This window comes from Lycorma delicatula, chromosome 2, assembly GCF_047948215.1.
Source record: "Lycorma delicatula isolate Av1 chromosome 2, ASM4794821v1, whole genome shotgun sequence".
NCBI lineage: Eukaryota > Metazoa > Arthropoda > Insecta > Hemiptera > Fulgoridae > Lycorma > Lycorma delicatula.
The window spans coordinates 219,160,943-219,178,662 of record NC_134456.1 but is presented as its reverse complement, the minus strand read 5'-3'; the positions used below and the strand labels follow the sequence as shown (position 1 = coordinate 219,178,662).

The window sequence follows — 17,720 nt, the reverse complement described above, 5'->3', positions numbered from 1 at the left end:
TCACTCGGCTCTGTCTACGCTAAAAGCAAAGCTTTATTTTACGCTGGCTTCCACTAGAATAGTCAATTTGATTCCATCCTTCAGAGACTCAACGTATGTTTGTTATGAATGTGCAATTAATTAAAATAATAGTTAAACTATATGTATTACAAGTTCAAGGTTATAATAAAAAAAAATTATATTACTAACGAAGTAAAGACCTTTATTTATTTGTATGAATCAGCGAACAACAAATATTTAGAATAATTAACTGTATCCAAGGTATTGAACCAAGGCGGCGTATTATTCAACACTACTCTTTATTCATTTATTAACTTTAGCTTCTTCCTTTCTTTTTTTTTTCCACCTTCGCCAGTATTGTTTTATCTTCATTTATTCTTCTTAATATTTCTTCATGTCTTTGTCCACCCATTTTATCTTCTCCATCCTCCTTCAGACTCGCATCTCAAAGGCCTCGATCTTATCTTTTACTTTTTTCCCTAGTGTCCATTTTTCACTACCGTATACTCCAAACATAGAACTGGAGTAAATATATACTCTATACATCCAAAACTTAGCCTGACTTTCCATCCCAAATAGAGGGCATCACGTACCCGTAATTTTAGTATACTATAATTTTTTAGCTTTGATGAATAACACTACACCAGACTGAGTCGATTTATTAAAGTAAATAATTACTTCATTCATAAACTTTAAGTCCTAAAAAGCAAAGGGTCTTATGGGGTCCCTTACTTAAGATATCATTATTTTTACTTCCTTTGTTCGAAGTAAAAAAGGAAGTATTGTGATCGCGAAAAATTTCGGTTTTCAAATTTCAACGGAAATATCCATTTTGACTATCCCTAAATCCATTTTGACTAGTTTCGGCGTGACGTCTGTACGTAGGTACGTACGTATGTATCCCTCATAACTCAAAAACGATTAACCGTAGGATGTTGAAATTTTGGATTTAAGACTGTTGTAACATCTAGTTGTGCACCTCCCTTTTTGATTGCAATCGACTGGACCAAAAGTGACCAAACAAGTCCAAATTCCAAAAAATTTAGATTTTGGATTTTTCTAACTGCAGTACTCATTAAGAGCTTTTCAACGATATATCATAAGTGGTACTTATTTTCATTGGTTCCAGAGTTATAGTCAAATTAAATTTTAATTAATGAAATATTTGGATCTTACAAGGGGGAGGAACATCGGTTCGAATCCGACTTCATTTCCTTTCTTTCTCTTTCTTAACTTTTTTTATTTAAATATATTGATTTAATAATAATTGTTAATCTCTGATTGTATAAAAGTTTTAAAATAAATAACAATAAAAAAAAATATGAAAAAAAATTTCAGAAGTTATTAGTGAAATAAAATTTTATATACTTTTAAAAATGTCTATATGTAATTTAATAGGCGTACAAGGAAGTCATATGGTGCCCACATCAGATTTGGTGTAACATCTGATTATTTAATATTAATTGAAAATTATAATTTAGACTCGTATTATTTTTATTTATGCATTTGTTTTAGTCTACTTGATAATAGATATCGCTACACACTATAGTAACCTTCTCCTGTTTCGTTTTTGTTTTCATTTTTTTGACGGTTACCTCACAATAATTTAAAAAAAAAAACATAATATTAGATACATGTAAGTCTTACATTTATTTAAAGAGTAATAAAGGGAATTTTCCTTATCCTAATATTTCAGGTAAGATTGCTGAATTAATAATTGTACAAATTTTTGAAGTTAATAAAAACTAATATTTTAGCAATTGTGTAACTGTTCACTTTTATTGAAGAATTCGAGGATCGTATCTCACTTTCAAATGAAATAAGTTTAACTGACGTGCACCAAAAATGAGTATATGTGATTTAATAGGCGTACTAGGAAGTCATTTGGTGTCCACATCAGATTTTTTTATTTAAAAACTAAACACTTTCTTGGTTTTTTTAAGTAGGTTCAAATTCTATTCTTCTCCTAATGAATTTTTAGTAAGGTTTTCCAGATATCTATATGGCAGTTCGTAAAGTGAAGTAGAATTTTACCTACACAGACTATTTGAGGAAAAAATTTGTTTTCATCAAATTTGTTTAGTATTAATTGTATTGTTGCAATATAATGAAATATAGTCTAATGTTGTCTAAAGACATATTTGGTGCTAAATAGTCAATTCTTTTAATTAAACCAATAATAACTTATTTTTAATTATACGGTATCCTATATTAATATTTTGGGATCACTTTTTAAATTTTCATACACAACGCAAGCTTCTCTCTTATGTATCTCTTGCATATGAATTTTTTCTTTTACAAACATAATTTGTTAGGGTATTTATAAAAAAATCTACTTAACAAATACCAAATAAAAAATAATTTTTTGAATAATTAAAATCCAGAATATTTGAATTCCATAAATTTTGCATCTAACTGTTGTTGAGTTGTTGTTAGTTATATATAATTTTGGGCTAACTTCTAAAAATTAAAATTTTAAGAACAAAAATTATTAAAAAAACTTTTTAAAATAAATTTTAATTTAAAGTTTTTTTTTTGCTGTCATTATTGTTTAATATTGAACAGTTTTAGCATATAATTGTTATAATACTATGTGATTCTGATATTCTATGTATTTTTTCATCGAAAATTTAAAATAATTAAAAAAAAAATTAGGACTAGAATAAAAACACATTAACGCAGACATGAAACACTGCCTAAGGTTCTTCATGAATTAATTTTGTTTCTACGCAGTAATTTTATTTTCATTAAGAGCAGGGTTTTCGCTTTTTTATTAGATAAAAATACAATTTTTTTGTAGATTTATTCGTATTTTACGTAACAGTATAAATAAATAAATGTAAAAAAAAGGAGAAGGAATAAATCTAATTCAACAAACTGCCTAACAATTGCAGACGATTTTGCCATACTTTCCGAAAATCTAACAGACGCGGCAACACAAATTAATTTTTTAGAAGAAATGCGTAGTAAAACAAGTTTAAGAATTTCTGTAGAAAAAAACTAAATTTATGTCAAGCATTAAGAGGGCACCAATATATTTTTTAATAAATATCGGTCACATAGGAAAGGTTAAAAAATTTAAATAGACAATCCAAGGAAATGGATTAGAGAAATCCGCCATAGATGATAGGATTCACAGAATGCAAAGTGCATTTGATCTAAGAATATCTATAAAAAAATTCTTATCAAAAAAGGAAAAAATTATTTAATTAAAATAGAATGTTTATATGGTTGTGAATGCCTAACGTATAATTGTACATTAGAATTGTTAGAGAAGAATTATTAGCAAAATATTGAGTTTACTAAAACCAATGAGAGCTGGAAAATAAGAAAAACGAAGTATATAAAAACACAAAAAAAAGATTCGCAAACAATGAGAAAAATAAGATTGATTTTCTTCGTACACTTATACAGAATAAACGACAACAGGTAAACCAAACAAATTTTTAAGGACCTTTGTGAAAAGAACCTTTAGGAAGAAGAACAAAAAACTGGATCCAAGATATCAAAAAAGAAATAAACAACATAAAAGAGGATAAAATAACAGAAAAAGATGTGTTTCAAAGGAATGTGCGAAACTAGAAGGATTCCAAGGTAGGAAAGATAAGAGAACTGGAACAAAGTGATCCGAGGAAACGAAAAGAAAGCATTGCGAAAAGATAAAAGACTACAGAAAGATAAAGAAACAATAAAGGAAATAAAATTGTTACGTGATCGTTAGGCAGCCATAACGAAAGAAGAAGAAGAAGAAGAAGAAGAAGAAAAAAGTAAAAAAATTAAACCAGTATTAAGAAAATTGATGTGGACACCACATAACTTTCTTGTACGTCTATTAAATTATATTCACACATTTTTTTTTCAAATGAAAAGTACATAAAATTTTATTTCATTAATAACTTCTGATATTTTTTCATATATATTCTTTTTATTGTTATTATTGAATTATTATTATTTATATTATAAAACTTGTTTTACAATCAGAGGTTAATAATTATTAATAAATCAATATATTCAAATTAAAAAAAAAAAAAAGTTAAAAAAAAGGAGATGTCGGATTTAAACCTATGTGCCTTCCCCTTGTAAGATCCAAATATTTCATTCATTAAAATTTTATTTGGCTATATTTCTGGAACCGATGAAAATAAGTAACGCTTATGATATATGGTTAAAAACCTCTCAATGAGGGCTTATTACTATAGTTAAGAAAAAGTCCAAAATCAAATTTTTGTTTTGGATTTTCGCACTTCTTTTGACACTTTTGATCCAGTCGATTGCATTCAAAAGGGGAGGCGCACAACTAGGTATTATAACAGTTCTAAATCCACAATTTCAACATTCTACGGCTAATCGTTTTTGAATTATGCGAGATACATACGTACGTACAGACGTCACGCCGAAACTAGTCAAAATACATTCAGGGATGAGCAAAATGGATATTTCCGTAGAAATGTGAAAATCTATTTTTTTTGCGATCAAAAAACTTTCTTTAATTCGTTCAAGGAAGTAAAACCCGTTTTTAAGTTAATAATCAAAAACTTTTTTTAGTCGGCACCGATTTAAAGGGTAAATTGTCCTTTTTCTTTTAATTAAGTTTCTCTTTAAAAAAAATTAATGTATGAAACTATGTATATTACCACTTACATTTTTGATATGGTTTTCTCTAACTTTTTACATTATTTATTAAAAAAAGAAAAAAATTGCATTCAAATGGAATTCTTTACAAAAGTAAAACTAAGTAATTTTTTTAATATAACTCTTGTATAACTGTCTTTGTGCAATAACATGACTATCAATTAATTGATAGCTTTTGTAGTAAACTTAACAAAATGGGTTGTCTATTTATAGAAATTAGTTATATGTTCTGTAATTTAGAAAGTTTCATTTCATAATAATACCTTAAATACAATTAATAACTTTTAAATTAGTAGCATAATAATTGTGTGTACGAAATGGTATTTAAAAATCCTGTATTATAGGAATAATTTATTTAATTTAAAAAAATTAAAATATTTTACGATTATGGTTTTGAACAAAAATTTGTTCGTATATATAGAGTTTAGAAATAATATTTGATTAATTACAGTAATCGAATATGATTTATATTTGCGTTTCATTTTTTTATTTATTTATAAAACTTAGATAATTCTTATTAAATTTTTTAATTTAACTTTCTTAGAGTAGTATATCAGCGGACTCAGTATACAAACAATACATATATGTTATGTAAAATTTATTAATATTATTTTGGTATCTGTGAACTATTATTATTTGAATATTTATTATTTTTATATTTATATTTTTCTTATCAATACAATACTGTACTTAATCAAGACATATTTTTATATTTACTTCAGATTATCTGTATTTGCTTTTGACTTCAGTTATTTTAAAATTTAAATTTTATTTAAGGGAAAATCAAATGAATTAAATTTTAAACTGAAAAAATTACCGATATTTAATATTTTAATAAAAATTTTATTTAAAAATTTCAGTATCTTTTTTAAGAAAAAAAAAACAAATATACATTAATAACGAATAAATAAATATGTTATTTTTATAAAATATACTTTTTTTTAAATTTTATACCAAAATTATATACTATCAGAAATTGTTTACTTACAACTAAGGGCACTGACTCTCGTTGCAACTGCAAACAAGACCACAACAGCCGATATACACAACAAACTGTACATAACGATAATGTATCTGCCGCAACGACATTTGTATTCCTATATAAGAGAGGCGCCAAGGGCGTCTATCGGAGCAAGGCCGAGAACGTATCAATGAAATAGTATAGCACACAGGCTACACTTCGCCTTCACATCATTACACCTGACAAAACTGATATTGAAAAATTACTATGAAATTGTTAATTAACGATAAACAACTAATTTTTTTTATTTGTGTTTTTTACGTTAAGCTTTGTACTGGATATTAAAATTCAATTTTTTCTACAATAATTTTAATCCTCTCTATAAATTAATCCTTATTAAAAATTCTTAGATAAAAAAATAATAAACGCAATAATTTTGAGAAGTAGCATTAATTAAAAAAAACAAGCTGACAATACAGTTATAGGAATTTCCTGTCACGCGGCTTTTTTCTAATGCACGGCTTTACACACGACTTATTTAAAATATTTATCATTTTATTTAAATGTAATATTTTTTGTTTATTTAATTAATGATTTTAACTAAAGTGCGCGCGCATATCGTATTTCATTCGTGTGAGTGTGATGGTATAAGCGGCCGCTTTAAATACTTTTTTAAACTTTAAATATTACTAATTTATTTAATTCTACCGTTCAACTGTGACGTTACAACATAGCAGACGACTACAGAATGAATACTAGATTACTACAGCATCAACTAGATCGCGGATACCGGTGTTCTTTGGTGGTTGGGTTTCAATTAATCTCACATCTCAGAGACTACAAGACTACACTTCATTTACACTCATACATATCATCCTGAACGGTAATTCCCGGAGGCTAAACTGGAAAAAGAAAGAAGACGACTATAGCAGCTGTACGTCAGTGCTACACTAGCTCTCCTTGTGGTGAGAGGAGATACTAATGACGCAGTATACTCACATAGCCACTAGTTTATCTAGAGAATTATTTGGAGTAGGGGTGTGATCTTGAAAAAAATTTTTTTTTGCAAATATTATAAATTTATAATTGTAACAAATGTACCTAAAAAAATTTGACCTTAATTAGGCAAAATTTCGAGATACTGAGGGTGACCTTGCTATAAAACCTCACCCCTTTGACCTTTCAAGTTGAAAATTTAATGGCACCAATGCCCCGCATATCGTCTGATGTATATAATTTGACCGACCATGTTTGGGCAATCGGTCCAGTAGTTCTGGAGATATAAAATGATTTAGGTGACGACACCGAAAACACACACACACACACCCATACACACATGCACACACACACACACACACACACACACACACACACACACACACACACACACACACTCGCGTGCGCGCGGAGTAAAAAAAAGCACGCCAGGGCGTACAAGCGAAATTTGTTCTATGTAAATTGTGAAATTACATTACTTTATTTAGTGCCGACCGTCGCCGCTAGTACCGCCACACCCGTGCGAATTAAATAGTTTATGCGCGCGCGTTTTAGTTAGAATCATTTAATTAAATTAACGAAAAAATATTATATTTAAATAAAATGATAAATATTTTAAATTATGTTGTGTGGGTAAACCGTACATCAGAAACAACCCATAGTTGCAAAACTTTCCTGGAACGCGGCTTTAGCCGCGTGACACGGAACAACTGTGTTGTTAGCTTTTCTTCTTGGCGGGTGAACTCGGAACGTTTCTAATCCATACACTGATGTCCGGAATTCGGCTTAAAAATAATGAATCCAAGTTTCATCACAAGGCATTATGCGATCTGAAAAAAATTACTACTTTCCTTTAAAAATGACTGTTTACGTTACGTAAAAATGTGATTAGGGTATCCTTGTAATTTTTAGTCGACTGTTTTGAAACTCAGCTTCATCACGTTTTACAATAATTCAAATTATAGTAAATAATGAAAAAAATGGACAGTGCCGATACTCGCACACAAATTTCAGCAATTAACCAATTTTTTATGCGTCTGTTTTTATAAAAAAGGTCATTAGTGATTTTGGTAAAGGGCAATCAAAACTTCTGCCGGTCTTCCTCTTTAACGAAAATCCGGTTCTGCCTGATTTAAACTGCTCAATCCACTTACAAAGTTTATATCTTTAATATACTTTTTACCGTACTGCTTTAACGTTCAAAAATGAATTTCAACCGGTTTGACATCTCCAGATAATAAAAATCTTATCACAGCACGCTGATCTTCCATGGTATACGTTTCAAAAGCAGAACCGACATTTTGAAATAATAAAAAAAGAGCCTATAATAATGGAAATACTTTTCGAGCAGCTGAATTTTCTATGTCAAGGTTGCCGACTTAAACGTCAGACAGTTTCAATTCAATTTATTAATAAATCTCCGCTTTTGCCATTTATCTAATTATTGAACAACCCTTGCAGTGTTTGTAAGCTGTACGGGCGGTTGGGAAGTTATTGAAATATTTATAGCTTGACTACGTACGACAGCAATCACAGCTAACGCCATAATCTTGCTTTCCGCCATATAAAGTACATAAAAAATCTAATATAGATACCACATGACTTTCTTGTACGTCTATTAAATTACATATACACATTTTTTTAAAATGAAAAGTACACAAAACTTTATTTCATTAATAATTTGTGATATTTTTTTTATTGTTATTATTGAATTATTATTTATTGTAAAATCGTTTTTACAGTCAGAGGTTAATAATTAATTATTAATAAATCAATATATTTAAATTAAAAAAAAAAAAAATGTTAAAAAAAGGAGATGAAGTTAGATTCGAACCGATGTGCCTTTCCCTTATAAGATCCAACCAAATATGCCATTAATTAAACTTTTATTTGGCTATAAGTCTGGAACCAATGAAAATAAGTACCACTTATGATATATCGTTGAAAACCTCTCAATGAGGGCTTATTACTGCAATTAATAAAAAGTCTAAAATCGAAATTTTGGACATTTTTGATTTAATCGATTGCAATCAAAAAAAGAGGTGCACTAGATATTACAGCAATCCTAAATCCAAAATTTCAACATCCTACGGGTAATCATTTTTGAGTTATGCGAGATATATACAGACGTCACGCCGAAATTAGTCAAAATGGATGTTTACGTTGAAATGTGAAAACCGAAATTTTTCGCGATCTCAAAACTTTCTTTACTTCGTACAAGGAAGTAAAAAGGGGTAGTAGGAGTATTACCGATTGTAATATTCACCGTGCTGAAATAGCGCTCTAGATTTATCAAAATATTTATTTATGTTATTAAAATTTAATAAATTGGCATTGTAGTGAACTACTTAATATGTAATTAACATTTGATATATTTTGAATATTTGCGGGTAATATTTGCCCACCTTTAAAAAATTATTACTTTTTACTTTTTTTTTTTTAACAAAAATCAAGTGTCTCAAGCGTGATTTTTACTTCCTTGTACAAAGTAAAGGAAGTACTGCATCGCGAAAAATGTCAATTTTCAGATTTCAACGGGAATATTCATTTTGACTAGTTTAGGCGTGACGTCTGTACGTAGGTATGTATTTAACGTAACTCAAAAAGATTAGCCGTAGGATGTTGAAATTTTGAATTTAGGACTGTTGTAACATCTAGGTGTGCACCTCCTTTTTTGATTTCACTCGTTTGGATCAAAAGTATTCAAAAAAGCCCAAAATCCAAAACAATTTGGATTTTGGAATTTTTCTTAACTGCAGTAATAAGACCTCATTGTGAGATTTTTAACGATAAAATTTATCATAAGTGGTACTTATTTTCAGTTATTCCAAAGCTATAACTTTAAACATCGGTTCAAATCCGACTTAATCTCCTTTTTTAAATTTTTTTTCAATTTAATTATATTGATTAACTGATTAATTTAATAATTATTAACCACTTATTGTAAAAAGAATTACAGTAAACAATAATTCAATAATAACAATAAAAAAATATATATATATCATAAGTTATTAACGAAATAAAATTTTATGTACTTTTCATTAGAAAAAAGAAAGTGTTTACATAATTTAATAGGCGTATAAGAAAGTCACGTGATGTCCACATCATAATTTTTTATTATAAATTTTATTCTGATAAACTAAAGTTATTTTTTAAAGCTTCATATGCTTATCTATAATAAGATTTGAATATTTTACACGCTTCTCAAATTAAGATGATAGACAACATTTATCTAACAAAAAGAAAATCGGTTAATGTTACGTAACCATGTTTAGATTAAAAATAAGCCATTAATTTCACATTTAATTGATGTAATATCATCAGTATGAAAGGGTTGCCAAATTTTAACAAAATATGTTTTTAGCAAATCAGCCTACCGAGTGACAAGTGATAATTATAATTTCAAGCAGTATTATTTTCAACATTTCTTTAATCTTCTTTTACGTCAAGTAATTTTTCTGCAATCAAATTAAATTTTTTAGCGATTTCTAAAAAACAATTCTAAAAGAGTATAGAGTTTGTACAACTTTACTAAATGGATAAATTGATTTAGTGTTTATAAAAAGGATGCAGCTGCTTATTCCTGAATTAAAGACATTAGCCGTTACTGTGTTATGTCAAAACATTTTTTTAAATGATAAAAACACATTATTCAATGTTTTTGGAAGGGAGCGTAGTGTTGAACGACAGTTTATCTTATCTTATTCCTTTGTACAGACTAATAACAACAGACTAACATGTCGGCTCGTAGCTAAAATTCGAGGCGGGGGGGGGGGGGTGAGCTCCAGAAAAATTTTTTCTGGGTCTTTTCAAGGCCATGGTTAAAGTTTTCTGTAAAACAAAAAACCGAGAAAATGAATCAAATAGAATAGCTGGAAGCAGGATAATAATCTAATTCTACAGTTTATCACATTCAAAAATATGGTTACAGAGATTTTAAAAACATTGTGCTTAAAAACCGTATTCGGTTTAACCAAATAAACAATATAATGTCAATACAAATAATATTTTTTAGTATTATTAGATAAAAACATTATAGACCAACGGTACTTAATTTAAATTTCTATGTGCACAAAAGCAAAGACATAATTAATTTTTACTAATTACCTTCTCTTTCGCCCTTCCAATGTGTTCTAGGAAGATTTGGCAGTCAAAGAGCCCTTTGCTTTTTGCTATTTTCTGATCACTACTGAAAGAACAACTAAACCGCTTTCATATTCCTTCCACTGACTAAACTAGTAATTTTTTTTTTTTTGTCTTCAGCCATTTGACTGGTTTGATGCAGCTCTCCAAGATTCCCTATCTAGTGCTAGTCGTTTCATTTCAGTATACCCTCTACATCCTACATCCCCAACAATTTGTTTTACATACTCCAAACGTGGCCTGCCTACACAATTTTTCCCTTCTACCTGTCCTTCCAATATTAAAGCGACTATTCCAGGATGCCTTAGTATGTGGCCTATAAGTCTGTCTCTTCTTTTAACTATATTTTTCCAAATGCTTCTTTCTTCATCGATTTGCCGCAATACCTCTTCATTTGTCACTTTATCCACCCATCTGATTTTTAACATTCTCCTATAGCACCACATTTCAAAAGCTTCTAATCTTTTCTTCTCAGATACTCCGATTGTCCAAGTTTCACTTCCATATAAAGCGACACTCCAAACATACACTTTCAAAAATCTTTTCCTGACATTTAAATTAATTTTTGATGTAAACAAATTATATTTCTTACTGAAGGCTCGTTTAGCTTGTGCTATTCGGCATTTTATATCGCTCCTGCTTCGTCCATCTTTAGTAATTTTACTTCCCAAATAACAAAATTCTTTTGTTATTTTACAAAAATCTTTTCTCCTCCTATTTTCACATTCAGCGGTCCATCTTTGTTATTTCTACTACATTTCATTACTTTTGTTTTGTTCTTGTTTATTTTCATGCGATAGTTCTTGCGTAGGACTTCATCTATGCCGTTCATTTAAACTAGTAAAGGGAACGAAAAAGGAATGTTCTACACACGCGCGCACACACTCACACATACACACGGAGTAAAAAAAAACCTACCTTCCAACAGCACGCCAGAGCGGTATTGCGGGAGCGACAATACTTTCAATCCTTCGCAGCCTCGCGTGCAGGTTCCTGTGTGCGCATGAGCACAACCGCCAAACACCACGCCGCTGGAACTGTGAAGCGCACAGTTCCATACAAAGATTTTTGTATCTTTTTCATAAACTGGGGGATGGTTACTGACATTAAGCTTAAGGATTGTATATTGTATAAATATAAAAAAATTAAAGAAAAAATAACTTATTATATTAAACATTATCGATAATATCACGTGGAAATAGGGGGTGCTGCAATTCCACAGTGCCTATACGCGAGCCGCCACTACAGACTAACACAGTCTATCAACAATGTAAGTTTGTATGTGTATGTGTGTGTGTGTAAGCGCAAGTGGCGTTTGTGTATAATAATATATTACGCGATTGGACAAAATTAAATAGACAACGTTAAAATAGGAAAATATATCTCAGTAAATTGCCTAGGCTCTGCGGAAGATTTAGCCCTACTATCCCAAAATATAGAAGAGGCCAGATACCAACTGTCAACACTGGAAGAGATTGCAGGAAAAATTGGTCCAAAAATTTCATACGAAAAACCAAAATTATGGTGAGAGACCCACTAGGCACAAGCAAAGTAAAAATAAACAATAATGAGATAGAACTAGTAGAAAACTTTAGATATTTGGGGGAAAACATCACACACAACCTCCAAGAAAATCTAAACCGGAATGAAAGAATAAATAAACTCATCAAAGCCACAATAAAAACACAAAACATCTATAACACATAACATCCATAAACACAAAAATAAGACATTATAAGTCAGTTATCCGACCAGAAATACTTTACGGATGCGAAACCATATTTGGACCGTACCAGTCAAGGTTCACCGACAAACTGGAAAAGATTGAAAGACAGATTGTACGACGATGCATCGGGAAAAACATTAAAAAAGACGGGATTTGGATAATTATTCCTAACGAAGAGATTTACAAAACGGTCATCCCGATAACTAATAAATTTAGAAAGAAGAGAATTTCCTTTCTAGGACATATTTTTAGAATGGAAGAGACCAGACTTACAGACGGATAATCGAACTTTTCTGGAACAAGAAAAGCAGACCGAACTGGTTATACGAAGTACAGAAAGACATGGAGGAATTAGACATAACCCGTGAAAACCTAAAAACGAAAACCGGAAACTATGAGAAATTAAAAAATAAAGAAACGAGATTCCTATCAAAACTCAAGAAAACAATTAGCCGGGTGTACTCTGAACAAGAAAGGGCAAGAAGATCTGAAACCCCTAGAAATTACTGGCAAAAAAGAAAAGCTGAAAAACAACAAATCAGTAAGAAAAGAAAGAACTTGCCAAAAAAAATGAACTAAAGTGATCCATTATGGTCTTAAAAGTAAAAAAAAAAAAAAATCGGACCATGGGGGGTGGAAATGCGGGGATTTTCGAAAAATCAAAATACTGCTGTAACTTTTTTATTAAGTAAAATATCGAATTCGTTTAAAGTTCCAATTTTTTTTGGATAAGGGTATAAAACTTATCTAAGTAAAGTTTTTGGTTATCACCAACCATTGGCCTACGGGGTGGAAAAAATGAAGTTTTGAAGACAAAAAATCATACCTCCCTTATTAAGCACAGTATCGAATCGATTTAAAGTGGTGGTTAGTCCTCTAAACATTACATAATAAAAATTTGTCTGAAACAACTTTAGATACGACCAACGTTACGGCAAGGCATGACCAAAATGTTGCTAGAATTGTAAGAAGGTGAAGCTGGCTAGTCGTATGCTAAACTTGCGAAACTTTTTTCTCATGCAACCATTGTCGTATTGAGTAAATTTGAAGTTTTTCTTAGCTTTAAGGTGGAAATCTTTTTTATTTTCAACTTAGCACCGGTGAAATTTAACTCTGCCTTCCTGCATTCTGAAAGGGAATTTTTAATTAATATTATTTAAAATTCATCAACAGAATAATATTTTCCCGTAAAAAAAATCTATTAATTGTATTTTAAGTAGAATAGTAGAAACATTTTATAAATGGTTCGGCAGTTTATTAAAAACGGGAAATAGAAGCATAATAAAGCCCTTCTCGTAAGCCAAATTATTGTATTGTCATATGAAAACAGTTCTGTTGTCTGGTTTGGTAGAGGTAAATATTTAAAAAAAAAAATAAATGATTATTCTTTTCAACAAAGATTGTACATTCATAAATATTAATATACAAGTATAAGTTTACATATTTAATTTTCTAAATATCGGTCTGGACGATTCATGCTTACAGGCACTAGGTATTATACTGACAGCTCATATTTACACGACTGCCAGAAAAGAAGTGTAATGTATTTAGGGTGTAAGTATGTGTGTATGTTTGTTCCACTGTAGCAGCTTAACGGCTGAACTGATTTAGATGTATGACCCTGCCCTGGAATCTTTACGTTACTGAAAGTGTCATAGGTTATATACAGGATGTCCCATATAAAACGCAACCCATCAATCACTCATCCATGAAATTTCAAAAGTCAAGCTTACTCTCCTACTCGTTACTGAAATGGACTCGTCCAACATCTGAACATCGCGGCGACGCAGTAGAACACTACCGATAGTAACAACAATGCAATCATAACGTTCAGTGTATTGCTAGAGACAAGATGGTGTTTTCTCTAGATGAACGTCTTTTCATTGTCGAGTCGTACTTCAGTACGAAATCAGTGGTTGTAGTGCATGATTTGTTTCGCCATAAGTACCAAGATAAACCAGCTCCTAACAAAACATCAGTATTAAGGTTAGTCGCAAAATTTAGAAAGACCGGTTCTGTTAATAACAAGGGACACAAAAGATCTGCGTCAGTGTTGAATACAGATACAGTCACTGAAATCAAAGACCGATTACTCGCCTCGCCAAATAAATCGATCAGAAGTTTGTCTGCTGAAATTAATTTGTCTAAATCAACTGTTCATCGGGAGACCAAACAATTACAATTACGACCTTATCGCATTCAAACGGTTCATCGACTTCTTGAGCTCGACAAAGAAAAACGGCTACAATATTATCAACGGTTCCCTCGATTTCTGAGTGAGGGAATTAATGTTATGGATTCGTTATTTTTCACAGATGAAGCACGGTTTCATTTGGATGGCTACGTAAACAGCCAAAACAGCATAATTTGGCTGAAAATCCCCACGAAAAACTATTACACCCGCAGAAGTTGGGCGTGTGGTGCGCGATATTGCCGAAGAAAATAATTGGTCCTATTTTTTTCGAGTACACCATTAATGCAGAACGATATCAGGATATTTTATTTCAGTTCATCGCACTCTTGGAAGAGGAAAACAGACACTGCCGGCTACAACATAACGGTGCGACATCGCACTACGCAGGTTCAACTTCTGATTTCGTCGAGGAATTCTTTGGTAATCGTGTTATCGGTCGAGGCTTGTGGTCACCAGGATTTCCAGATTTGACTGCGGCGGATTTTTATCTACGGAGTTACCTCAAAGAAAAAGCCTACAGCAACAAACCACGAACACTTGAACGATTGAAAGTCAATATTGAACAAGCTGTATTAAATATCCAGCCACAAACTTTGAAAAAAGTTGCAAGAAACGCTGTAAAAAGAATTGAAGCTTGTATTCAAGAAGATGGCGGCCACTTCCAACATTTACTCTAAATGTAAGGTAATGGATGGTAATAATAAAAATTACTTATACATTTACATATGCCTTTTTATTACTTCAATACCTACTAATATAAGGTTGGGTTGCGTTTTATATGGGACACCCTGTATGTATGCAATGGTCTGAAATTTAGGGGCTCCGAAGTTCGACATTACACTGTCGTGTAATGTTCTGTACTGGGCGGAAATCCTATTTTTTTTTTAGTTTTTTTTTGGCAGTCATGTTTTTTTAAAGTTTTAACAGATTTAAAATTTGTTGTATCTTAAATCGCATTCTTACTTTTTAAAGGAGCCTCAAGAGATTACAGTGTACTTTATACGGGAATTTACGTAGGTGTAATAAATATATAATAATGATGACAAACTTACCGTTTTATTAAGGCGCTTTAATGTTGTAAAGGCTAACGTATTAATGATTAAAAGGTCATAAACTAAGCAGTATTTTTAATGCTCGTATATTAAAAATGTATTAAATAAATGATAAGATCGCATTATATCTTTGTTGATGAGTTTGGACTCGCTTTATAATAATTAAAAAATCAACAATTGTATTCTGTGTTCAGTTTTCTTTTAACCTAGAATAAACAATTTTATTATTGATTTTTTCGAAATATTAAAGCAAAGAAATATTTTTGACTAGGTTTTAACCATAGTCGATTTATGGGCTGCGTGTATACTTAACTATTCTAAGGATACCTCTTATTCATATTTTAATAATTAATCTTTTTTTCATTTTTTTTTTCAAATAAGCATTATTTTTTAAAAAGTGTTTCATAATTATTCTTCATTTTGTAAGTAATATTTATTTCAATTAGGAATCGTTATTTAAAGAAAGAAATCTGGTAAATTCGTTTTGATAAGCTATATAAGAAAACGTATATACAGAGTGTTTCTCAAATGGTGGGCTGGCTACACTTTTTTGGATTCTACTTGCAAAATTAAACAAAAAATATCCTTAGGAAAAATAGCGATTTCTCCTTTGTTCTCCCACTGTCCGCCATTTTGTTACTTTTATATAAAAATTTATATTTCAAATTTGGATAGACAAATCAAATTAATATTTGGTCGTCAGCGTCTTTGTAATCAAGTTTAAAATTAGAAAAATCAGGAATTAAATACCTTCGAAAATTACAAGACGGTTTTTTTTTCAATCTGTTATATCTCTGTAAATATTAGTTTTATCAAAATTTATGTTATTTTCTAAAATATTAAGCCTTTTATTTTGAACAAAATGACATTTTATTTTTTTTTAATCACTTAACAAATAGCCGAATTATGGCACAAAATTGATGTTGTAATTTTGTGTTTGTTTTCTTGTCCACCACTTAACGTTCAATTCGATGAAATATTAGTTGTTTTTATTTATTGTTAATTTAGTATTGTAAATTAGTATCAAATTAAGTAATATTTTTTTCACAATAATAGACCTTTATTTTTTCTGTTTTAGCCTCCGGTAACTACCGTTCAGATAATTCTTCAGAGGATGAATGAGGATGATATGTATGAGTATAAATGAAGTGTAGTCGTCTTGTACATTCTCAGTTCGACCATTCCTGAGATGTGTGGTTAATTGAAACCCAACTGCCAAAGAACACCGGTATCCACGATCTAGTATTCAAATCCATGTAAAAATATCTGGCTTTACTAGGACTTGAACGCTGTAACTCTCGACTTCCAAATCAGCTGATTTGGGAAGACGCGTTAACCACTAGATCAACCCGGTGGGTTCACAATAATAGACCTAGTAATTAAAAAGATTACCTGTGATAATCTTACGTTAATTATTGTAGAACAGTAGGTGTAATTAAAGAGTTAACAATTGTTAAAATTTATCAGAGGTGTTCAAAGCGTCCACCATTAGAAATTACACAACTCTCCAGTATTTTTCTGAGAGATTATTTTAACCGTTCAAAAATTCAGGGAGTATTCCTAATTTATTGAAATTCATTTTGGATCTTTTGTTGAAGATCCTCAATGTTGAGTCGAATAAACAATAATATGTTTGAAATGGCCCCACAAGTAGAAGTCAAGAGGATTTAAGTCAGGTGATCGGCCAGGCCAGGGCACTGCCCCACCGCGGCCTATTCATTTTTCATGGAAAGTTTCAAGCAGGAAATCTGATACTAACGATATGTGCTGAAATGTACTGCGGCTCCATCGTGGTGAAACCACATATTTCCTCTTAATTGCAGAGGTAGGTCTTCCAAAAAATGTGGAAGATTTTCGGTTAAATGAGCAAGATAATTTTCTCCATTTAAACGATTTGGTAGAATGACAGGACCCAAAAGATAATAATTAAAAATACCTCCCCGTATGGTCAGAGAAAATCTTTGTTGATGGCTACTTTGGAAGGTACCATGAGAATTCTTGCCGCTCCAGATACGC

The 17,720-nt window shown here is 30.7% G+C and overlaps 1 protein-coding gene across 1 annotated transcript in view; it reads right to left on the bottom strand.

Moving 5' to 3' along the window:
• Nucleotides 1–5,697, bottom strand: part of LOC142320372 (serine protease 27) — a 45,864-nt gene extending 40,167 nt beyond the window's left edge. The window contains exon 1 of the mRNA XM_075358079.1: nt 5,621–5,697. Coding sequence (XP_075214194.1) covers nt 5,621–5,693 — 73 coding nt within the window. The 5' untranslated portion in view covers nt 5,694–5,697. The remainder of the gene's footprint in view (nt 1–5,620) is intronic.
• Nucleotides 5,698–17,720: the final 12,023 nt, after the last annotated feature.